General features: G+C 36.9%; 1 protein-coding gene across 1 annotated transcript in view; it reads left to right on the top strand.

Annotated features, from left to right (window-relative positions):
• Positions 1 to 24754, top strand: part of IQCM (IQ motif containing M) — a 42363-nt gene extending 17609 nt beyond the window's left edge. The window contains 2 exon segments of the mRNA XM_052815460.1: positions 4340 to 4350; positions 24564 to 24754. Coding sequence (XP_052671420.1) covers positions 4340 to 4350; positions 24564 to 24754 — 202 coding nt within the window.
• Positions 24755 to 25580: the final 826 nt, after the last annotated feature.

Here is a 25580-nt window from a genome sequence, read left to right as displayed (position 1 = left end):
AAATTGCATTTTTATAAATTTTGCTGTCTGTCATGGCATAAAGTCTTTGCCATTTTAAAATAAAATTGCAACTGGGTAACAAAAGTTATTTAGACTTTCATAGCTTGATCCTATGCTTCCTGCAGTTGAAACCAAATCTTCTGCTGACAATAATGATACAGCAAAAGAAATTTTTTACTTTCAGAAATGACCAGGAAGCCATTGCTATGTGTAAACTTGTATTTCTTAAATATAAGCCACTGCTTTTATATTGCCAAGTTCATATGCAAGTCTGTCCATGGAAGAAGTGGGATTTTCAAAAGCTTGTAGACCTGTGTTTAGACTGTGTGACAGATTGTGGTTTGGCACTCTTCAGAACTGTGGACCCTTGATCAACTAGGCCAGAATTAGGCCTTTTGTCAAAACACTAGGAAAAAAAGTGCTTACTACACTGGTTCTTTCTTTTCCTTAAATATGGAGTAGTTCAAGCAATACCTCATGCAGAAGAAGTCTGCATGTACATTTTCTGTTATTAAATACGTTGTCAGTGATACCTTAATATAACATCTCGTGAAATGTACTGGTCACAGATGTAATTATAGAAAAGACAGGGAAAGGGAAGAATGTAGAAAATGGATATAACTACCCAAAATTGTCTGAATATGAATCCTAATAGGTAAATCGACTTTTTGGTACAAAAAGTACAAAAGTTCAATTTGGAACAATATGAAATTCTTTTTTATTCTTCTGAGTTCAGCTCATACATAATTCAAATTTCACAAGAACTATCACCTGTATGAAATTTCAGCCAAATAGTGAAAAATTTGGCATTGTAGCTTGTCTTCTGCCACCTTGAAAGGTAGAAGTTTCATTAAGTTTTAGAGCATCACTGTTTATAACCTTGGCTCTGTCAAATGCAAACATGTTCATAATTTATCTTCAGACTTCATCCATGGCCTAAACAAATTTGAAGACATATAGTTATCTCTTCACACCAAGACTGCTGATAGTGTTTGTTTGTATACCCCAGTTAGGAGGTAGTAAAGCATACAGAATTTTTATACTTTTTTTCTAGCTGGTGTAACTCCTCCATCCCTTTAAATGAACATAAAATTGAGGTAGATCTTTTCTTAAATGTTCACAAGAAGTAACAGGCCATGGTGCTTTGTGGAAAACCTGAGATGGAATAACATGTGTAATAGCTGTTTCCCTGACACAGCCTTTGTCTGTTGCCTTAGGAGATGTAGCTCATATGTTTTCCATTTACCCCTTCTCTGAAGCATTATATCTCCTAGAAAGAGTAAATTTCAGCTTGCGCAGTTTTGAAAATACTATATACTGTATGAAATATAAATATGTAGAACTGGCTTAATTACTGAAAGCTGTTTAACCTTCCAGGCTATCAAAGTGCCCTTTGTAGAATATGGTGAGATTTGGATGCTTTTACAGAACATTAAATACAAAATCATATTTTAAGATATCACCCAGGGCCAGCATTAGGACTTGCTCTTTTCAAAACCAGTGGCAAAGTTCTCATTAATTGTAACGGTGAATGATTAGGGGATAACATAGGAGACTCAGAGTTAACTCCCATATGCCATCTACATGTTCTCTACCACCCTGCTGTCCTGTTAATTTTTATCAACATGGGAGATGAGGTTAATTTATATGAAGTAACAGCTGAAACTTTGAAATTCTGGTGTCTTTTGTTGGTTTGTGTCACAACCTGAGTGTTATTTAAAAATCTATTTTTTCATATTTAATACTGGATAATACTCTAGAGGCCTCTTTAAAACAGCTAATGTTCCCTTTGGCACTGAAATCCACTTACCTTAACTGACTTCTGTTATACTTCAACCTGATTCTCAGAGTCACAATGGTAATATTCATTTTAATGTCCCAATAGGCTCTTAGTATTCATCAAATATTTGATTTACATTTCTAATAAGGCTTATTGAATGCAGAAACATGAAACCCATACTCTGCCATGATTCTAACTACTGTCTCTTTCATTAACACTGTGAATTATTTCTCCAAAATAATTAAAATCTGTAATTGAATATACTAGAATAATTTTGGAAAATTAGTTTAATTATTCCAGTGCTTCTATTTGGAAAGATCAGCTAATTTATAATAACAGAATAGGCAAATATGAATTTACTTTCCCAGAGTCCTTTTGTTTATAGTTACCTTTTAAGAAAACATATATACTTGAAACGCATATGCTTGTTAAGCAACACAGATAGATACAATGTAGATGTTTGGTACTCCAGAATTCTACTGGAAAAAAAAAAAAATCTCAGAATTATTTCAACAATTAATAAGTATGTTCTCCCATTTAGGAATTAATTTTTCTATATGCATACTGTAATATAAGACTATTCTTTACCTGAGCTAACTTGTATATTTAGCCACAGTAAAAGTGAATATGCAAATGAAGCATGTATACTGTATGAAGAATTACTTATACACCAGAAATCACTACACTATGTATACAGAAACAAAAGTGCAACTGAAATAACTGGGAGATTAATTGAAAGGGTATACTGGCAAATCCACAGTTTTGGAAGTATACTGCTGCTGTGTAGGCAACTGCAAAGTCTTACTAGGGTTCATCAGTGGCTTCCTGTGCAAGCAACTAAGGAGGTTTGTGATTCATCAGAGGCATGACCAGGAGGTCTGAAAACTGGCCATAAATGTCTGAACAGCATTTTCCAGCTGCTACTGCAACATATTAAGTTGTAGGTCTGACTGTCATTTTGACCATTATAAACATAGCCGGGAAGTGTATTGAAGAGAGCAGAAAAGCTAGGCTAAGAGAAAACCTGAACTGGAAAATTTGTAGGAAAGAGAACTGGAGTGAAAGAACAGAATGGAAGATCAGCACACTAATAAAATGATGGATATCTTAGTAACTTCAAAAAATTTTCAAAAAATCTTCAAATTGTGGGGCTCCAACTGCCTCAGGGATCCCGGTTGGTTCTTTGACATGATGCCAAATGGTACCCGCTAGGCACCTGCTCCCAGCAATGGTTATATCTAAATTCTCTGAGTTATTGGACTGATTTGGTGTGGATAAGCATAGGGCATGCACAGCTATACCAGTGCATTGCTCACATGTCTAATTCTAGTTAATGCAGAGGGCTTGCGGGTGAATGGCTTCCAGGCTGGCAATACTGCCATGCCTAGAAACAAATGCCTCATAAGCTACTGATTTCTGTTGTGGTAATCCCTGTATGGCACATTTCTCTTGTGATGCACCCAGCACTTCTCATTCACAACCTGTACTGATTCCTGTATTTTTTTCAGTACGGTTTGTAGTGTCAGTTTGAACTTGTACAATCTTAAATGTCTGGTGTGTATGTTACTTCAGGGGTTGCTTTTACTGCATGATGGAATATAGTTTATAGCCCTGCAGGGTTAGCTCTTGAACCAGGACAATACCACCATGTCAGCACACGTGCGGAACCTGGACTAATTAGCCTTGATGAGAGACATGGCTAATTAGTCCAGACTTGACACAAATCTCACCGTGCTTCTGTGAGCTGAGCTGGTATTGCTGCATGGTGATATGTCTGCCTGCTAATTCATTCAGAGCTCTCTGCGGGATCTCTGAGTGGACTGGGTCATCAGCTACACCCTCAGAGAGCTCCCTTTTTGGGAGACCTTATGGCATGGAAGCTCTTAGGCTCTCATCAGGTTTAACCTCAAAGCACCGACAAAGGTGTCCATGTCCAAGATGGTTTCCTTATTCTAAATTCTGTTTCCATATTCGGTCTGCCAACATCTTCTGTTCTTCAGTTCATATCAGAGGCCCGTTTGCTCATCCAGGCTCCTGAGCTTTCCATTCTTCTCTGTCTTGCTGGCTCTGGCAGGTGGATCTTCAGTGGCAGAGTCCCCTTTCCAGTCCTGACAAGGCCACAGGCTCTGTGCAGGGTGCAGGGGACATTATTCATTACTGTTCCCAGCTTTCATGTTTTGGCTTGGTCGTTGTGAAGCAGCTGAGTGCTGAGACAGTGAGCACTGCAGAGGGTCAACTGCTGGATCAGGCACCTACCATGGGTGTCCTTTACTATATCCTTCCCAAACCCAGTACCAGGAAAAGTGGGATCAGATTTTTTTGTCTAAAGACAATTATTTTCTGTAGTAGTGATATGACAGGAAAAGGATAGAATCTGTTTGATTCTACCTCATTTCAGTCTGTTTCAAATCACTGGCTGGTAATTTGTCACCTAACCTTGCTTGGTTTTCTATTTGGCTCCTGCAAACTGTATGAAAATGTTGCAGACTGCAGCATAGGAAGGACAAATAAAAGCCATGTGAGGGGAAGACAGGGTGTGTAGTAGGAGAGGAATAGTAGGCTATTTCCCTGTGTTCTTCCCTCCAGGCAAACAATGTTAAGTGGTTGAATTGCTTAGTGAATATTACTCTTTTCATCTGGTCTTATTCCATACATTTTACCAAACTGAACAGTGATTATTAGTAATAAGTGAGATTTTTAATAGGTCTTATAAAAATACTGTTCCATGTAAAGATTGCTGATTTAGCCCAAAAAGTGCTATTATAACAGCTGTGTATAATCACTTTTTTTCTGAAAGAAATACTAGAGTTTGGACAGCTGGGGCTGCGTGTGTGCACTGGGGGCAGAAATAGCTTTTATTGTTGTCCTATTATTTCAAGAAAGGAGATTATTGAGTAACCTAAGAATTCTTGGAGCTGTTTAGCACTTTCCCTATTCATGCCAGAGAGAATCACACATTTACTGCTAATGAGCAGAATGCAGCTTTATGACTTTGTCTGAATATTTTCCCTGAGATGACTTCCTTTACTACTAAAATCATTGGCAGAACCCCTCCTGTTGGTTTTAATGAGGAAGGATTGGACCTTTAATAAGCATCACAGTCACGTAAGCTTGGGGTTTGGTTTTTTAGCATCGTGCTTTTTAAGTGTTTTTAGTTACTGCCTGCAGTGTATACAGCTGTGAACTTGGATAATAAATAAGGATTATTTCTATGAAGAAACCTTTGGCAGCAATTTTTGCTTTGCTGAGGTAAGCTGTTAGTCATCTGCCACCAAAGGGTAATCAGCTAGATTTTAAATATTGCTGTGTCTTTCTACTTTTACTGTATTTTTGATTAGTCAATAAATACACGTTCAGTCTATTTCCAAAGCCCAGCAATCAGTATAGATGCAAGATACATTGCTGAAAAGAAACAAAACAACAACAGCTAATTGTAAAGCTTTTGGTTGTTCTCAGAAAAGGTTGGGCTCACTTGGAAATTAGTGGAAGGTGGTAAAGCTTCATTATAAAAACATCACAACCAAAAAATTGTGTTGACAGGTGGTAAAGTACATTCTCAAGACTGAATAAACTTATTCACTGATAGTAAAAGTTAAGCCAGAGAAACTGCACTACCTGATACTAAGGGTGAATTTGAGCTAGAGTACCCTGAAGGCAAACACAATTCAGATTCGAGAGCCTACATTTAGGCTTCTAAATCCATATTTAGGAACCTGCCTGATTTTCAGAAGTGCTTAGTACCGAGTAAAGGAGAGTGTCTCGTGTAATAAAGTAAATATAGAGATAAAAGAGGAATCATAGTTTTCTATTCTTGCTTGTTATGAAATCAGAGCCAAAAATCCTTACCATCCTAACTCTCCATCCTGAATCCCCAAACAAAAAGTGCTGAAAAAGTCTAAGAAAAAGATGTAACAAAATGTACTGTGTAAATGGCATTGTTTGGCATATTGAGTAAATAAAAATGGCAATGGTCTGACATGGTTAAAAACCAATAGATATATCCTGGCTTACAGGTAGAGAGTAAGGAAATTAGCTGTTTGGGTTCGTTCTTACCCAGCCAAAAAGAAACAGAGTTATTAGTTGCATTACAGGCAAACTGGGCATGTGCTATATTCAGTCATTGGATATACTGCAACAATACACCGAATAAAAAGTAATGGTTTAGCCATATCTAAAGAAACTCTTCTGATAAATAAGGAACATGGTGTATCATAAGGTATTTTTCTGCACCTCTGCTGTTTTTTGTCCATGATATGGATGCAGAGAAGGACACGTGCACTGTGCAGATGACACTTGGTTCAAATATGGTTTGAATAAACCTCTGCTTGGTATTTTAACTTGTAAAACCTTTAGCTGATAGCAAAAGATTGGGATGCATAATATTGCTTCACCTCAATAAAGCAGTCCTTGCTTAAAAAGACTTCTTTGCTTGGAATAATCAAGATCATATCTGTTATCATGCGTCAAAGTCTTTCTCTTTTCCATCCAGAGGGATTTTCATTTAAAAAAAAGGAAATGGACAAAATAAAAATTGCCGTTGCACAAAATAGTCAGATTTGATTATACACTTGTAACAGATATGAAACTGGGAGCACTTTAAGGCCCATGGATAAAACTGTCAAGAGAAACTGCTTAAATATTCCACTTCCAAGATGTCTGTCAAGTTTGTAATGTGGGTATGGATGCTTGCAGATGTTCAGCTATTGATTTTCCACGGCTCTATCTTCAACAGTGCATCAGCATGTATGTCATATGACATACCAAAGGATAGAATTCAAGGTTTCAATTAGATGACAACTTTTACTTTATGCTACTTTTTTTCAGACTATGCCAGTTTTTAGGAGAAAGCTGTCCTTCAGCTCTTTGGGCTATATTCAGTCATTGGCTATATTTCAACAATACATCAAATGAGTTGTGCAATCTGAGCATAGAAGATGAATTTATCAAAAGAGTGTGCACCACATTGTTCATTTTGCATATCACTGTTTGTTCTTAATCTTTGGAATGTAGTAGTGCCTTAGAGGACATCGTTAGATAATGGTAGGCCAAACTGTGAACTTGAAAACTTACAGTTTTGCAGAAGAAGAAAGTAAAAGAACCATCCTAAAATTAAGAAGCAGTGTAGAGAATCCAGTAACATGAGTAATTCTGACACACAGCAATAGTCTGAGGAAAATTGAAGCACCTACAAAGCTGGAAAATGTATTGCAGCCAGCCAGCGCTTAGCTGCCATGGATGGCAGAAGAACATACAAAAGGATTAGTTTACAGTCAGGTCTGGGAAGCAGGGCACAAAAACAGAACTGCAGAAGCTTAGGAATTATGCCCAGTTCTGCTGCAGTCTTACTGGGCAACCTGAAGAGTTGTTTCATATTTTTGTTTCTTCCCTATGCTCAGTTTTGACTGTTCCCGACCTGATGTTACAACACGGATGTTGATGGGAAATTAAGGTTTGGACTGTAAATTCCCCTGGGCAGAGCACCATCCTGTGTTCTTGTACAATGCCTGGCACAATAAAGCTGGTATCTCTGTGGGGGACTGAAGGCATTACTGTAATATAAGTATCAATATTTTAATCATCTGCTTTATTTCATCTGTTATCTCACAATTATTTAGAGTAATTTGGACATTTGTTTCCTTTGCACATTTAAAATGGTCCCAGGGAGACTTCAGTGGATTGAGGTTCAGGGTTTATGTGGACCTGATTATTCAAATTCCTTGCACCTGCGGGGGTTTCTTTTGATATTGCATGTTTCAAACTGAATGTTCGCTAAATACAATGAATTTAAAATATGGAAAAAATGAATTAAATGAAAACATTAGAACTGCATCTAAGTTTATAATCAGCATGATGTGGGGGATGGAAATGAATGTGGAACCCAGCTGAACAGTGTTGGCATAAGAACTCTTGACTTACAGCTGTTCCTTTGTTCTTTTTTGTTAGTTTTACAGCATTTTTTTCTAGAAAACCTTACTTTGCATGAAAGACAAATTCATACGAGAAGATTGTTTAGCTTTGTGCATCGTAATTTAAACAGAGTGAATCAAAATCTGTTAAAGTTGCACAGCATTCTGATGGAGTGGGCAGTTTAACCTAATAGGTAATTTCTGTCCAAAATTAAAAACTAGTCTTTTCTGAAATGTAAAAATCAGCTTAGACAGAAATATTCTTACTGTCTAGTAAGGCTAACATATCTTTAATACCAGAATTACTGAGATAAAAGAAGAAAATAAAAATCCATTACAAGAACTATATGTGGAAATTGCCTGTAAGCAGCTTCTCTAGGTGTTGTGAAAGAATGAGACAGATGGGTTAAGAGTGAAGGACTCTGTCTAGTAAGCATTCCTAGTCTACTGCAGGTAGTTCTGAGATCCTCACAAGGCATGGTTTCAACTGTTGCTTTTTCCACAGAGTAACTGGTGAGGAAGGCCACCACCCCACTCTTCCTGTGAAAGCATAGAATAAGGTTGGAGAGAACCTCAGGAGGTCTCTGGTTCCACCTCCTGCTGAAAGAAGGCTTAATGGTGAGGTCACACCAGGTTGCTCAGCATTTAAGCCAGTGTGATCTTGAAAGCCTGCAGAAATAGAAACTGTACAACCTTCCTGCGCAGGCTGTTCCCCTCCTTGACTGCCCTCATGGTCAATAAGTTTTTCCTTTTATCAAGTCAATATACTTTGGGGTTTTTTGCCTGGGACATGGTTTTTTAAGTTCCAATGCTTTACCTAACCTGAAAAAAATTGAATCTGTGCTTCCATCCTCTTGGATTAATCTCACAATCATTGTGATACAGGCTGGTTGGGTGGGTTGGACTGTATTACCTGTTGAAATCATTCTGCTGGGCAGAAAGGACTCCATGGATTTCTAGACTAGAGGAACAGATCTAGGGGCAGCAGGAGTCTAGTCTTGCAGCTAGGGGAAAAAGGGACTAGGAAGAAGAGGCATTTGGTTTCTGATCCATACTGTAATAACTGTTAGCATTTCATGTTAAACAGTCATTGGATAAAGTACATGAACAGAAACATAACCCAGGTTTCTTGCCACCCACAGAAGTATCCTGTTTACTGCATTAAAAAGTAATGCCATAGTCCTGGGATTTTTTTTTTCCACAGTTTCATCTAATGAAACTTGAATATTTTTTGCTGAGGTTGTCCAGCTTAAACAGGAAAGTTATCATATCCTGTATAGCCAGGTGGTGAGAGATCTATTCAAACAGATGGACCTTGAGCCCCCTAAGGTGGTTTAGCCAACGCTTTAGCATCAGTGCTCTGATGGCTTGCCTGTTACAGAACAGAAAGCACTTTCACTAACCCCTGTCCTGGACATCTTGGTGAAAGTGCCATATTCATAGCTACACAGCCCATGCTCACAGAACAGCCACTGACTGGCTCCATCATGAGGCAGGTTTATTCCCTGCCAGGTTTGTGAATTTGGTTCAGGTTTAGGTTTTTAAGTCAGCCTTCATTATTTTTAATGGCAACGGTGTTAGATGAAGAGTAAAAGTGTCTTTCCCGCTAACATCTGCCTCCAGGTTCTCCAATTTGCAAGGAAATTAGAAAACACAACAACAAAAATATCTCAAATTTCTCAGGTTATTATTATTTTTCTTTCTTCCTTCCTTCCCACCCTTTTTTGATTGCCTGTTCATTTGTTGCAGAAATTGTAGTGTGCAAGGTGCAGAACTGCTAGGCTGGAAGGGTTGGTCTCCTGGTTCAGGTGATCAAGTGCCACTGCAGGGGACTGGGTTCCTCTCCTACCTTCACCAGCACGTTGCAATGGGATCATCAGCAGATTTCTTCAGTCAGAGTTTTCACAGATTTTTTACAGACATTTTCTGTTTATGGACACACTAAAAGCTCATGTGTAAAGTACAAGTTAATAGGGGCTGTATTTTAAATGTGTGCACTGCTACATAAATTGCAACTTCTTCCCCCCCCACCCCGAATACTTAGTTGTATCAAAGCAGGCACCCAAATTAGTGCATATTTAGCAAAGTGGCCTTCATCTCTCTGTGCTTCATTATATGATTTCTTAGAGGTGTTGGGAGGATAGATTAATTATAGTGAGAGCTGAGAGCACCACAAAAAAGCTGAGAAAACCACAAAAAAGCCTATGAAGAAATTGGTAATTTTGTATTCAGTGCAGGGTTTTGATGATGTGTGCTAAATAAGGTCTGGAATCAAACATAGAAGGATGAAGATAAAAAGAAAAACTGAATAGCTCCCCATTCAGTTAGTGTCCATATTATACACTGAATAAGTCCTGTAAGGGGGGAAAATGCAACATTAGTTCTCATATTTTATAACTTTTGAGTTCTTGAATCTGTAAATTTAATATTTGTGTAGCATGAGATTAGAGAAAATGCACAGCAGAAATGGCACAAAAGAGTGTTCTTCCATGAGGACATCTCACAGATTTCATTTAAGCAAGATACAAGAGTTTGTGCAAATTTTTATGTACAAAGAGCTTTTGTTATTGTTGTTAGTGCAGGAAATGAAGCTGCTTGTTATCAGTAAACTTCTCAGCAGCTGCCTAGCCAACAGGCTGCCACATTTCCTTGTCCAGCTACATGGTGTTGTGTACGGCAAGTACGTCTGGGGGTAGTAAATAAACTTGGAAGAGATCTAATATTCCTGAGCTGACATGATGTGCCTGCCTTTTTGTGAAAAGGAATTGAAGTGTGGGATTCAGATACATGGGAGGTTAATTTTTAAGCTTTATGATTAGAGGTACAGTCTTTACTGCCCTCACCTGTACTCTAACTATTTAAGTCTCCTGTGTGAATCGCAGTCCTCTCTGGAATCAAAAGGCAAAGGAAGCCCCGGTTTTTAATTTCTGCCTGTCAGTCACTCGAGCAGAATTGATGACCCATTCACAGGGATTACTAAAGCTACACAGGCAGGAACCCATTTGACAGGTAAAGGAAAACTCCCTTTTTGTTTGGTACCTTCGTGGCTGTAATTAACATTTCTGTTTTGTTCTAATTATAGTTTTTGTATCTTAGCCATTATGCTAATGGTGTTGTTCAGTAGTATGTGAGATTGCATTCATTATCACTGCTGAATTAAACCTTTATTAAAGAAAAATTCCCCCAGGCCTCATTCTGAAGTTAAGTAATTCATTTGGTTTTATCCTGGCAATTAGCTTATATACTGTAGCACTCATGATTGAGTTTCTATACCTCCCCAGATGAGATTAACCCACCATGGTAAATAAATGCCTAACAGCTCCCAACATGTTGTTTTAAGCACATTATTATATAGCAAAAAAAAGACTCATCATTCAGTAAAACAGCTTTCCAGTTCCTAGCAGACAATACAGTCAGAAGGAGATTGTGCTGGACATTTGGGGCTCTGTGGAGCAACAGTAATAACAAATGAGTTTATGAAGCCCTCCATCAGAGCAGTTAATTCTTTCTTCAACTGCAATGACTTCCTTGTTCAATATGCTTCATAACTGAGATAGGCACTATACTCAGCCACACTTACATTGTAAATCAAACCTTCTGAGAGCTTCCAGACATAAATAAATTTCCTGGATGATGTAGCCTAGCTCTCAGTCATGAGAGGGGAAAGAAGTGTCGAGGAAAATCTTATTCACCCACCCCTACATATTAATAGTTTGTGAATGCCTCAAAAGCACTATTGAATTCAACAATACTTTCCCGAAGAAAAACGAGTTTTTATGCCTAGCTTACCACCAGAACATGGAGGCATGGAGGAATTAAGGATTTACCAACAGTCACACAAGTAATCATCAATAGAAACAGATTCTCCTGTGGCCTAATCAGATGTTTTACTTGTGTTAACAGTTTTCTCTCTCATATCTGTTTTTAGCACACATTGAGTTTAGAAATCTCTTACAAAATGTGAGTCGAATGCATTTGAAGTCTCTTTTTACTGATCCAATTCATCTTTTGCTGGTCTATGGGGAGAGGCAACCATTGTCCTGCCTTTAATTACAGCTACAGTTTTTAGAAGTATTTTTAAATGGAAACACCTTAACGGCAGTAAATGAATCAGTCAAGCATCCTTGATTCCATACAAGACTTCATTGATGGTTCATATATAATCATTGTATAAGGTGAAACCTAACATGCTACCACAGCCAAAACATTAATCAACTACCTGAGAGTTTTGCTGCAAGAAGTAATTTAGGATTTGACCTTGAATTTGGTTAGCTAGTATATATGAAATGCAGGCATTACCTCCACTGTGTTGTGAACCCAGAAAATTTGCACAGGTAGGAAAAATTAGTATACATTGATTTTTGATAAGCATCATTTAATCTCTTGTATATTCTGGCAATATCTACCATATATCCACAGGATGTAGGAACTACCTTAAACATCTCCACTTTCAATTCCAAATGCAAGCTGCATGTCATTAACCTTGCCTCAATATCAAACATGTGAAGCACAGCAGACATAAAATAAATAAATGAAAAATAATATTGAAAACCGCTTCATAATTTTCCCATTGGGAAAAAAACAGAGAAAAAGAAAAAGGGAAACACAATGCTGTTCCTGTCCTTTAATGGATGTCATGAAAGTATTTCACTTCAGATTCTCAGAGGTTATCTGCCTCACCTGCGCTACTATCAATGGAAGTTGCATGCCTAAATATACTTGAGTTTCTGGACTTCAGCTCCATGCAGCTGAAGGAAGGATGAGAATCTGAATAGAATTCAAGGTCTTAAGTAAATTTTATTAAATTATGTATTATATGTGGAGTTACAGATCACATAACACAATATTGATTACAGTAGGTGTTATCCCACCTTTTGGGATAATAAAGAGGTTGCTTGGTTAATACTCATAAGGTGTTTTAAAATGGTGAAGTGATATATAAGTGAAAAATATTATTGTACTGTACTATAGCTCATTATGCTAGTAGGGTTGAATTGTGTACTGTAAGACTTCCACACAGAAGTCATTCTCCTCCAAATGTGCTTTACAGACCACTGCATCCATGGAGGGCTCAGTGGCAGTATGGTACAATCATCAGGGAGGTTCAACTTCCAGGCTTTGCTCTTAGCCACTTTATGGAGTAGTAATTACATCACTATGGAAAAAAACCTCTCATCAATAAAAAGGAAATTGCAGATATGACCTGTTGATCAGTCCAAAATAAGCGCTAACTGCTATTGAAGAGGAAAGAGAGGAGTAAACTTGGGTTTCAGCTGAAAAATCATCCTGTCAAATTGCATTAAGAAGGCTTCCATGTTTAATCGTGTGTCAGTTATTTTGCAGCAAACCTTTTCTGCTTGTCGGTAAATCTATATTTTTGATTTCCACAACAGCAAAGGAAATCAGGCTTGGTTTTTATCCCTCCTGCATTATTAGAAATCATCATTTCATGGTAATGAAAATCCTGAAGACCAAATTCTTTTTTCACTGGTATCTATTCAAGTGAAATGCTGCTTGTGCCCTGACCATCTGGTGTTGGGATGCCAGTAGATAATGCCATGCCTCAGGACATCCACTGCAGTTGTGCAAAACAGAAGTAAGTTTCCTCCATGTATAAATTATCCACAACATGATAGTCCTTTCAATCACAGCCCCTCAAAGTTCTCCAAAGAAGAAAGTGGAAGACAAGACAGAAAGAAATCTAAACCTGCAGATTTTTACACTGCTGAAATTGTCTTCTGTTGACTCTTAGTGTGGATTTTTGTCCCTGCAAGAATGGGAGACCTAAACCTGCATTCTTAATTGAAGAGAGAAATGTTAAAAAAAAAAAAAAAAAAATGATATTCACCTAGCCTTTGATGATGGGACATTAGGCCAGCTGAGGTAGGCAGTGAAATGTTAGGTAGAACCTGCAAATGCGTTGATTCTGTTTCTAGACACTTTTGCCTCTACCAAGAAGTCCATAAGCTGCCGTGCATGCGTCCACTACAGCAGATTAAGTCTTACAAGCTTATTTATTTAGCAAGACTGATTATTTTTTCTCTTTTGTGTTGGGAAAAAAGCACTCCTGTTTATTCTTTTGAAAATTACTTTCTCATTGAAATGCTGAATTTCCATTAATTTTGTCATAACTGTAGTCAGCGTAAACAGGAAACATTTGCACTTTGAATCAGGCTATCATATAAAAGTAGAAGACATTTCAGTAGGAGAATTTTGGACATGTCTGTTTGAATGCTCTGCTGTTTTGTGATGGTACTATGGAGAAGACACTAGGAGTTTGTGACAGGAGTGAAGAGGGTTTGGTCTGAGCAGTTTATTGCCTCTGGCAGACACTCCAACAGCAAAACTTGTGCAAGATATTTGAAATTGTTATTATCATTGAAGAACTGTAAAAACCATATCCAACTGGAGAGAAAAGGACATGTAAAGATGTTCAAAGCTAGCTGATTTAATTGGTTGGTGAGTAGCTTATTTCTCTCAGAGGGCTTTGTCTGTTAAAGTATTTAAATATATCAGCCTTGCGTTAGAGCAGTGTCTAATGAAGTTGGAAAACAGTACAACTCTAGCTTGCTTGTTGCTTTGCATCACTGTCTTCAGTGGTGATCATAACAACATACACAATCATAGCAACACTCCTTAATTTTAAATTAGTAGAAAAAATTTCTTGCTAAAAGGAGATATTGTTGATTTTCTGTTATGCTCCAAGTCCTTGAAGTGGCAGACTGTGAAATGATGACTATAGAGGTTGATTAGGAAGACAGGCCTTGCTTTGTAGGGACAGGTCCCCAGTGCTGTTGCCTTAATGAAATCTGGTAATCTCGAGGAAAGCTTCCAGATATTCCAGTAAAAAGGTGCTAAAAATATATATTTATTAATGGCCTTTAGAAAAATGTTAGCTTCACGTTTTATGTGCCATTGCCTCATTCACATCTGAATCACACCAATTTTCTGAAGTGTCCAGAAAATAAATGTTAGTCCATTAGTTATTTTCATAATTCCTTACATTTACTAGATATGGAATTCCTGAAATTTTAAGTTCCTCATTCAGGCTGCTCTTCAGCTGGAATAGATAGCACTTTGAAAAAGATAAATTAGAAAAACTACCCATTTTAAAAGAGTGTTCCAGAATTTACCTACAACAGGGAAGTCTGGGACTCCAATTTCTTTTAATTTTTAGAATCCTTTCAGGAAGGTGGTCCTTAACTATGGTAATCTTGAAAATACTGGTGGCCACTTGAAGTCAGGGATCTTAATTCTGTAGGATACCAAACCTGCTATCTACAGTTAGGGTATAGATGATATTAGCCAAATTTCCTCTGAAATTTCCTTTGTAAATAGAGTGAAAGTTGGGATATACTCCGATTCTGCTATCATAATTCCTAACAGATGTTGGCTTGAGTAGTCACCATTATAATGTGCTTTTGAAAACCTGCAAGTTTGTTTCACCTCCATCTGGCTCTGTCTCTTAAGTTTCTAGGTATACATCCATGCATTTACTCCCACTGCAAATGTGAATAGAGTATTAGGAAAGTTTTAGTAAATTATCAACACTACTTTTTATAAAATTTGAAAGTTGCTTCAGATTTCTGCTGGCAGATGACAAGAGCTAATCTACACGTAAAGAGATCACAACATGCTGTGCATATGAGCAGAAGGGCATGTTTTTATACCTGGCTGATACCTGTTCTTTTCCAGATTCCCTTAAAAGGAACTGGGCAGAAATGATACCATTCTTGAGTCTTACAGAAGCATATTTGAGTTCCATTGTAATGATAACCAAATTAAGCTTCTCTATATTAAGGCTGGGAATGGATTTCCTGAAGAAACAGATAAAAATAGTTTCAAATCAGGACAAGCTTTTGCTTACTCTTTCCACAGTCAGGTGAAATAAGACCTTAGAAGGTTCAGAACCAGGAATGGAAAACCTGCAAATGACTTTGCCATGGGCAAATGTTTAGTAATGTTAAAGTATTTTTTAAAAGTTGTTTGTTATATTATTTTAGGAGGTTGCAGGGTCAAAAATAGAATTTTCAGCAGGTCGAAATATCAAAGCATATTTTTTAAATCATTTAGACATACTAGTGTTTTTATTGCACATAGCACAGTAATGGCTTGCTGCCAGTCAGACACATTCTGTTTGCTTTATTTACACATTGAGGTCAATGAGATTCCAAAGCAGGATTACTCATTTGTCCCTAACAAATTTAGATTTGCCAGTGAAATGACCTATGTAGTCAGCATGATTGTCTTAAACCAAAGATCCTGAGTCCATCCTACATGAGTTAAAGGGGTCACTAGTATAATGGTGATAACAATATCTTTGGTAGATCTACACTCTTCAGTTTGTTTAAGGAGTACCAGTTATTATGACAATATGATATTATAACAGTAATATTGCTAACAGCATGTATGTTGTTGTTGGCATTTTAATGACCTCCTTTCCACTTCTGGAACCCTGACTCATGGTTATGAATGGTCAAGCATCTCGCATTGCCTGACTGTGTTGCCAAAGCTCAGAGTGACTTTGAATCCTTTGGTGACTCTTGTTTGTTTGTCTTTTCTACATGGGTAACCTTTGTTCCAAGAGTAGTCAACACACAATAGGAAATACGAATTTTAGATCACTTTTGTAATTCCCAGTCCTGGGTTTTGTAATTCCCTAACACCTGGGTTAGGTGTTAGGACCACAAGAACTTGCATTTATGCAGTTTCTGTCTGCATATCATAAATGTTATGTTTTTAAATGTTTTCTTTCTACTATTTACCCATGGAAGGTATATTGCTTCCTTTTCAGTGCTGGGTTAATAAAAAATATATATTAGCCTGAAAAAGTTAAATCACTTAATGTAATTTTGTAGCTACAGTCTTTGTCATACTTACAGGCTTGTTATTTACCCAACCAATTGTATAACCAATTGTTCCCATAATCCTCAGCATTTAAGAATAAGGTTTCCATGGTAATCTTAGATTTTGTAAATGCTTAGCATTTCTCTAAACGGATAGCTTAAATAAATAAGTGATCAGCTATCTTGTAGCCAGAATATACTTTATTGGTATAAAAAGCAGAAATATACCTCTGTTATAAAAATAGACTAGTTTGTTCAGCCATAATAAGTTCACAATCTGCAGAATCATGACCCTACTGATAGTGTTAACAAAAGCTTGCTCCTTAATTATCTGCATTGCATTCAGCTGCTGTTTCCCTCCTAAACTCAATTATAATTCTAATAGCAGCTGTGCTGCCATTGTTTGTTGCAATTAATTTTAAAGAAGTTTGATTGGATGTCATTGGTCTTTTTGACTAAATGTGCAAGGTTCAAAGTATCCACTGCCACTAATAGCCCTCATCTCATCTCAAGATTATACTAATTATTTACATAATTATATATTATACATTATAGAGCTATTATGTATTATTCCTAAATGATAGTTCTCCATCAGAGATGTTGAACAAAAGAATATATATAGTTTTATTGTCCTTACACATATTTCAGTGTTGGTGAAGATATGCTTATGATTACTCTCTGTTTCTGTGTTAGCCAACAATTGAAGTATCCTTCCAATACACTGGAAAATTATTAGAGCATTCAGGAGTCTCTATTGCTTTCAATTATGACTCTTCATTTATTATTTCTTCTGTACATCTATGTCTGCAATGGATGTGATAAGCAAATACTTTTACAAGAACAAAAATGTCCTCTAATGTCCTTCAAGTTTTGTTGTCCTATTATATGACAGATCTTAGTTTGACAATTTAATGTAATAATTACAACACTTCATGATTACCACTTACATAATTCTAAAAAGCCAGCTCATCTCTAGTGTAATATAAGAATTTATAGGATGGAATATTTCAGGTCATTTATACAAGAGAGGACAAAAATAAATGAAGAAATTGCTGCAGGTCTTGGATTTTCGATTGGATTCCATGTGTGGAGCTAGTTCTATTGACTTTATATCACTACTACAAATATAACTTTATTTCAGGATAACTTATATATGTCAAAGAAAATAAAGCAATAAAAAAAAATCTTTGGTTATCTTAAGAAAAGGCTATCTGTTTAGTCACAGAACTGGATTTCTATGATGTTTATAGGTGAAATGAAGTGACTTGAAGTGGCAGTTTTATACCGAGGACTGTGGAAGCCTGAAGTTTCATTTGGGCACACCTAACACAAAAGCAAGGCTATGAATTCTGCCTTCTTATCATGGAAATGATGATAATGGTCACCTGTGTGTATGTGGGCATCAAAAGGCTCGGCGCCTGTTAAAAACTCTGGAGTGTCAGTGCATTAAATCATGAGGGCAGTCTTGCACTTTTTTTCTGTTTGTTATTTCTAATATCTTAAATGTTACCAAAAAAACCCCCAACAACTCCACAAAGCATTAAAAGAACCCTGCTGGAGTTGCAAAGTCAAGTGATTTATAGTTTGCACATCAGCTGCACTGCACATGCAGATTAGCCTCTACGTATATACATAGTGTAATGTTCTTCAGTTGCACAATCACATACATATTTGTGAGAAATTGCTGTCCCATTCTGTACAAGAGATTCAGAGTTTATGGTGAGAGATTGCAGCCAAGACTCCTCCATTTTTTGCAGAAGCTAGAAGGTATGTAGCAAATGATGATGAGAATTGCAGGGAAAGAATGGTTACATACAGTATTTGAAAATTGCCCACAGCAGCTCCACAGAGTTTTTTTGCTGATAGTTCATTTATGTAAAAGTGTTTGCAGAGGTGTTCAGTATTTTTGGATGCCTGACTTGGGATCCTGATGACTGATACACAGAAATGCTGAGGCTTCAGAGCTACAACTGACGTTTAGATTTCTGCTGCAGCTTGAAGCTTGTGTTTAAAGCATATAAAATGTTAGGAGAATGCCAAACACTCTGAAGATGAGATCCAAAATGGCTGAGAGTGGCAACCCGCAATTCATGGATAACCTCATCCTTAATTTGTTTTAGTCAGATTTTAAAATGTATTTGCATGGCTAGTGATGGGCATAGTCTCACAGAAGAAATTTCAAAGGCACCTGTGTGCTGGAAATGAAGAGTTTTAGCACTTTTGGGAAAACTATTACGCTCTTTCATGCATTTTTGGGTACCTATTTAACTGTGAAAAACCTGATCCTGTGTGCCTTAGCTCTTACGCAGTGAAGAAGAAAATGTGGAAAATGGCCATAATAAAACCTACTCCTCTCTCAGGGTGTTGCAAAGGTAAATTTGTTAATGTCTCTGAACATCTGATACTCTTGTGATGAGTCCCATGAAGAAGCTCATGAGGAAATTACTAATTCCATCTTCAGCTCAGAGCATAAGTACTGTGTGGTAATCGAGTCCTGGAACAACACACTGAAAAAGGAGGAAACAAAATACCAAATAGCTGCTCATAAAGTGAACACCGTCAGCTTGGTGCAGTGAAGGAGACAGGGCTCATGTGGATCGTGAAATTAAGGACCTTATCATAATGCACATGCAAAAGGGATTCTAATGCTGGAGTAATATTTGACTTTGCAACCTTAGTAATGATATCAGAACACAGTTCTTTTATATGTAATATTCTATAAAGTTTTGGTTGACAGTCGTTTGGGAAAATACATATATCTAACTTATAGCTCTGCCACCTGTTATTAATAGAGTCTTCCTAAACTGGAGGCAATACAAGCTTTATTGCACCTCAGGCTGTCATATATCTATATTAGGGGAGTGATGAATGCACTTTTTCTTTTTTCAGAGTTGGCTACCAAATACTTACAACTGAAATCCTCTGGAAAACAAATATGAATCTGGATAATGAGACAAGTCTGCCATGTTGATGAAAATAAATGTAAAGTTTATTCTAACAGAGCTTCAGAAGCACAATCCATTTAGAGGAGTATTGTATATCTGTTCCAACTATCTCATTGTATGGAATATGAAAATATATTTTAGAGTTATGCATGGCATTTCACACAGAATCCAAACTTTAATCATGGTTTAAGATTTAAAGGGTAATTTCATAAGAAAAAAATAAGATCCACAATTTTAGTGTGAAATCCCCCCCCCCCCCCCCCTTTCTTTTTTTACTATATTCTTGGTATCTCTGCATATCTGGAGCTCTGGTCTGGACTTGGCAAATTCTGTGGGTTTCCTTAGATTTCTGTTCCAATACTATCAGGCAATTATTTTTTGGAGGCCTTCATCCTGTGAATGTATATCTAAATACTTAGAGAAGGCAACCAATGTGTGGGATTCATGGTCATTTTAGTGTTTTTTCTGCTGCTTCTTTTTTGCGCAGTGGACAAAGAAGAGCTAGCAGTTATACCATGTTATTCCACTTTGAAGCAAAAGCTTTTAAAGGTCTTATTTTGGTTCCGTAGATGAACAATTTAAAATAATGTAAAAATAACTGAAGATTCTGTTTGGTTCCACAGGTTGTTTACATTTTGAATTGAAAAACTGAAGGAAAAGCACTGGAGGGGAGCAAAATAAAATCCCAGGATACACCATCAAGAGATTGCACTTTCGAGATTCCAGCCTAACCTGCATCTGTTTTTCTTGTATGTTACTCTATTTAGCTTGGATCTCTCTTACATGCCTGTTTATGTTTCTTTTTAGTAGATCTTCCTGATTCCACATTTTTTTCACCTATTTACAAATTAAATGCAAAGTGGCATGCAGTGTGAGGTACCAGATGTGGATTGCTTTCTTACCTCTGAAGCAAATAACACATAGAATAACTACAAGTATTAGGGAAAAATGGTAATACCTTGTATTTGATTGGAATCATAGTTCAGAAAATACAGATGAATATTCAGAAGTAAACCTGTGTTTTCTAATAACAAAGGCATATTTTAAGAAAAAATTAAAATCTAGGATGAGAATAATTATAAAATTTTAAAAAGCAAGCAACAATGGATACATTTTTACAAATACATCACTGTACAGTTTTCAAAAGAGATGCAGCACTAATGGTAAGCAAGCCAAGCAGGCGTTCTTATGTTTATTGTATTATTGGTCATTCTAATCAGCTCTAACCATTCTAGCTTATTATTTTCTCTTACATTAAAAATAATAATAATTATTATTTTGTATTAAAATAAGTGATAAGCGTACATATCTCTGCACTTTTTAGATATTTGCATTTAATACAGGATAGCTAACAGAATTAAAGTCTTCAAAATGAATTATAACAACTAGAGAATTTCTGAAAAGCAGTGAGAAATAATGCAGGTAAAAGATGCTGCTGTGACTTTTATGGTCAGGTGATACAGACCTGATTCCAGTAGTAGAAAGTATTTATATTTTATAGAATTATAGAGCAATTGCTCTAGTCCTTGGAGGGACACCACTCACTCACTCACTGCTTCTGGAATGGGGTAAAAGATGTTAAGTTAGCAGCAACGTAAGTCTGCCTAGTTGAATTTGCACTTCTTAATAGCTTAGTAAGGTATCTGTGTTCCTTTTGTTTTGTGACCTTGCTTATGCCTGGGATTATCTGCCTCACTTGCTTTTAAGACACGCAAGAATTTTTTTTCCTCGGTCAGTTTGCAAAAGGAACTCCCTATATGCTTTTTTCCATTATATATATTAGAACAGCAAGAGTTAGGATGTGAGTCCCTAGTCCAGACTGAGTGCCTACATATAGAATTTACTTCTGGAATATACAGGAAGCTATGATATGCCAGAAAACAGGCTATTGGTAATGAAGAAGCAAAAGTAAAATGGTTTGTCTCATTGTTCATAAAAAGGCATGTATGTTCATGTAAAGAAGCTTTAAAAATGAAGACAGTTCAAGTGATGGATTTTTTGAAAGACGTATATATATACATGTTTGTTAAAATGGAGAAAATGATTTATTTTCTAGAACTTTGTGATGTATTCTGGAAAAGATGAACTCATCATTTATCCAAGTACTTTAAGGCTAAATTGAACAGGGAATCATTTTTTGTGTGTTTCCTGATAAACCTGGCTGTTCTAAGTGTTTCTGTGTTTGCTGGTTTCTAGTTCCCATGTCCTGTGGGAACAAAGAGGAATCTATTTTTATTGTTTGATTTTCAACATGAGAAGCTTTTTGTAACTGGCAGGGAAATGACCTTCCTAAAACACTGCAAATCAAAACCTGGCAATTGGTTCCTAAACTGTTTTTGTAACTGATGAGATTGTGGACCTTATCCTATATAGGAATACTCCCATACGAGCGTGATAGATCTATGTTCCATCTTCTGTTATATAAGTCTTTTTAGTGTAATCAGCATGCAATTTAAAGCCTAGTATTTGACAAATGCAACGTGGTCTAATGTTGTAAAATGTTTGAATGGTATAAAGGGACATTACCAAAATAAAGTTTTTCTGCCAAAGTGCTGGGAAGCAATAAGGAACTAGACCAGTAGATTGTTCCTCCTGAAGTCTGATAAAAGGTGACTATTGTACTTGCTGGCACATGTGAAAGTGTCTTAAGGCAGCCTGATTGTACTAAGGGGTTGAGTAGTAGCAATAGCACTGAGCAGGAGGCCAATAATATTTATATCATAGACATGCTTTGTCTTTGCCAATTCTTATTTCTATTGCTTATCACCCAGCTTTCAGCATGCCTTTGTAGCAGGTTGCAAACTAACTGCTTTGCTAGCTAACTTGGCAATTTGAATTTGAATTCTCTGTTTTGTAATTCCTCTGGTAGGTTGGCTGTTTTTTATTTTTTCTCTTCAAAATACGTAATATGGTTTGTCATTTCCCAGCTCTGGGACCTTGGCTGTTCTCCATTAGTTCTGAAGAATAATAGCCAGTGGCTCCAACACTATTTCTGCAAGTTCCATTAGCTCGCTGGGATGAATTCCATCTGATTTCTGTGAATTTTCTTTTGTTGCAATAAATGTATTGTATATGAAAAGATCAGTTATTGCATTACTTAAGAGAGCCTGGGCAAATCTGTTCTACCAGATTTTTTAGGAAGAAGGCTAGGAATGTGTGTATTAGTGTCTGGATGGCAAGTGAGAGCTGAATTTACAAAGGAAAACTGAACTGCTGCAGTGATTCTAGAGGACAGAAATGTAACGTATCACGATACCAGCAGATGAAGTGGCAAATGGTACATTTGGAGATGTTGCACACAAATGAATTGTCTTTATAAATAGCTATTAACCATTACTCTTATTTAAAATTGGAATAGTGACAAATATCTATTTTTAAAATTATTTTTATTAAAATGAAAGCGCTTCTTGTTTATAAACCTGACTCTTCCCTAGTACATCTGCTTGATTAGTCCTGCATCTTAGGTTCCAAGTCAAGTTTAAATGAACTTTGTTGTCCTTTCTCCTTGTCATGTGTTTTGTACATTTAATTATGATATCGGAGATCAATGATCCTTACATTTATTTTCCTAGACTGTATCACTCGATGACATGATTCTGAAACACTTTTTTAACAGTTTTGCCCTTCAGCTGTAAATTGTGATTCTGTACTTCTTCATTAATGATCTTGGAGTGCTTACATAACTACTTAAGAGAAAATATTAAATGTAAGATGGTTCCATTAATTTAAGAGCAGGGACATTCTATTTAGACTCCCCTTTCCTTGCTCAAGGAGTACAGCATTTTTCATTTTGATAAATGATTTGCCTTGTTATAACTTTTTTAACTAATGGGTATAGAAAAAAACCTGTTAAATAAAAATGGTATGACAAAAAGGTGTGACATTCACTTTATTTTATACAGAAACGAATGTAACACAAAGTGGTTTTATTGAACTGTAACAACAAAACATTGGAAGTTCAGAGCTGAATTGACCTTAGATTCTTTCATCTCCAGGTGTAGGTTCAGATATAGCCCAAGTGGTTAAAGACCAAGACTGCTAGCAATGCAGTGCTATGAGGCATTTGGCTCATTTCCCTTTTCTAAAGGATGCAACAGGTGTTCTTACCCTGAGCGTCAGTATCAGCATCCTGGACACAGGTTGCAGCTGGATGTTAATCAGAAGGGAAAACTGCTCCCACCCCATCCCCATCCCCGACATGCTTCTGGAGAGGTTATTCTGATTGTTGCTACAGAAAGGTCATATCCAGAAATTTACATTGTTTTAACAGTTCCTGCAGTCAGGAACAAGGCTATAGCTTCCAAGGAAGTGAGCCCTCCATATGTGAGTGCCAAAGCTCCTTGGTCTCATGAGGACTCGTGCTTCCTGAGTGCAGGAGAAGTACGTGCATGAGGTACACTTACAGGATCAGACTCCTTTATGGACTCCTTTTTCATGTCAGAGTTGTTCCATTTTTAAAAATAAGTTACGATCAGCTGCTGTTGAAGATCAGTGTATAAAGCGTGGTGAGAACAGTTTCTTACTTGAAATTTTAGCTCCTTCTGTTTTTTAATAGGGTACTGTTAACAAATATTTCATTTAACCATTTAATTTAATGGTCTAACTTCAGGTGTGCTACAGTTTGTGATCAATAAACGGTAAGAATCAAGCTTGAGATTTTCAGAGGGGCTGGAGAATAATTACATGTTCATCCCCCATTAAGTTCTGAACGCCTTTGAAAATTTTAGTCATGCCTATCGCTGGACTCTACTCGGAAAAGATTGAAACGTATTATTTAGTGAGTGTCATTATAGAACACATCTGCATATTGAACTAGCTGAAGTATTAGAACAGTAATCAATTAAATCTTTCCAAACTGGAAACCCTTGTCCTGTTTTTTAATCACATCCAGCAGCTCCACAGCTTATAAGCCTACATACATCTCAACCTTTTAACTTGCAGAAGTTCACAGTTCCATTCTAATGTGTTTCAGTTAAGTAATAAAAGGAAATCTATCTGTACAGCTTATTACTGTGAATGACAATTGCATTTTTATATATATCAGAGGAAAGATATTGGTCATTATATATTTTTTCCTCTTCTTCAGGTTCCACTGCTGCTGTAAGAAGCATCAAAAAGCATCAAACAATTGAAATGGCTTTCACATTATTTCCTCCTCTTGGTGCAAAAGTGAAGAACCTAATTACAGTGCCACTACCATGGGTGCACACTCTCATGGATCGAAAAGATGGATCCAAGAAATTAGGTAAAAATTTCAACCTCACAGAAGGATATTAATTTAACGAAGGGCACAAAGGTGTCGCACCTTCCACATCATCTATTAGAACCTGTATATGTGATATATACATCTCCACAAACAAATTTACCACCACGACCACCCCTGCCACTGAAGAACTGATGTATACTTTCCAAAATTGAGTTAGTTTGCCTATTGGTTTTCCATAGGATGAGATAAAATCCTTAGTTATGCTAATTCAGCAACTGAGCATCACACTTAACTGGTAACGTTTTTTCTATGTGTGTTAATATTAAGAAGGGCCTTTTCAGTTGTCGTCTCTTTGAAGGTTCAAATCCAGGGGCAGAGCTGTTTTTCTGCCACTTTTGCCTCAGAATCGTAGGCAGAGGAACTCCACATTTACATGCAAATGAATTTGGATGTGCACAAAGAATCCTCAGTGTGTGTGCTGAAGAGAGGAAGTGAAAAGGATAGAGGAGAGAAGGCTGCCTCTCTGGGTTGTGCTAGCATTGAGGGTATAGTGCTGCTACAAAGTCTAAGCTGATACATTTGGCATGTGTCAGGGCATGATTCCACTGAGAAAGGGACAATTACTGCAGTCAGGGATTGTGTGAGCAGGAGAGAGGTGAAAATAAAAGGAAAAAATAAATTAAAAACCTCCACAAAACTATGAGGTGTGTAGCAGGCTGGGTTTTTGGTTCCTTAATGTCAGAATTAAGAGCTTTCCTTGTAACAAGCTTGGAGTCAAGTGTCAGACTAAAGTCTGTATGGGAAATGGTCCACGATTTACACTTGTTATACCCTTTCCCCTTTGACATGTAATGGCCAAGCTGTATGTTAGAAACTCAAGGCCAAAATCTTGTCGGT

The sequence above is a fragment of the Harpia harpyja genome, chromosome 2 (assembly GCF_026419915.1).
Source record: "Harpia harpyja isolate bHarHar1 chromosome 2, bHarHar1 primary haplotype, whole genome shotgun sequence".
NCBI lineage: Eukaryota > Metazoa > Chordata > Aves > Accipitriformes > Accipitridae > Harpia > Harpia harpyja.
Note: the sequence above shows the minus strand (reverse complement) of the source record. Positions and strands in the feature narration are given on the sequence as shown.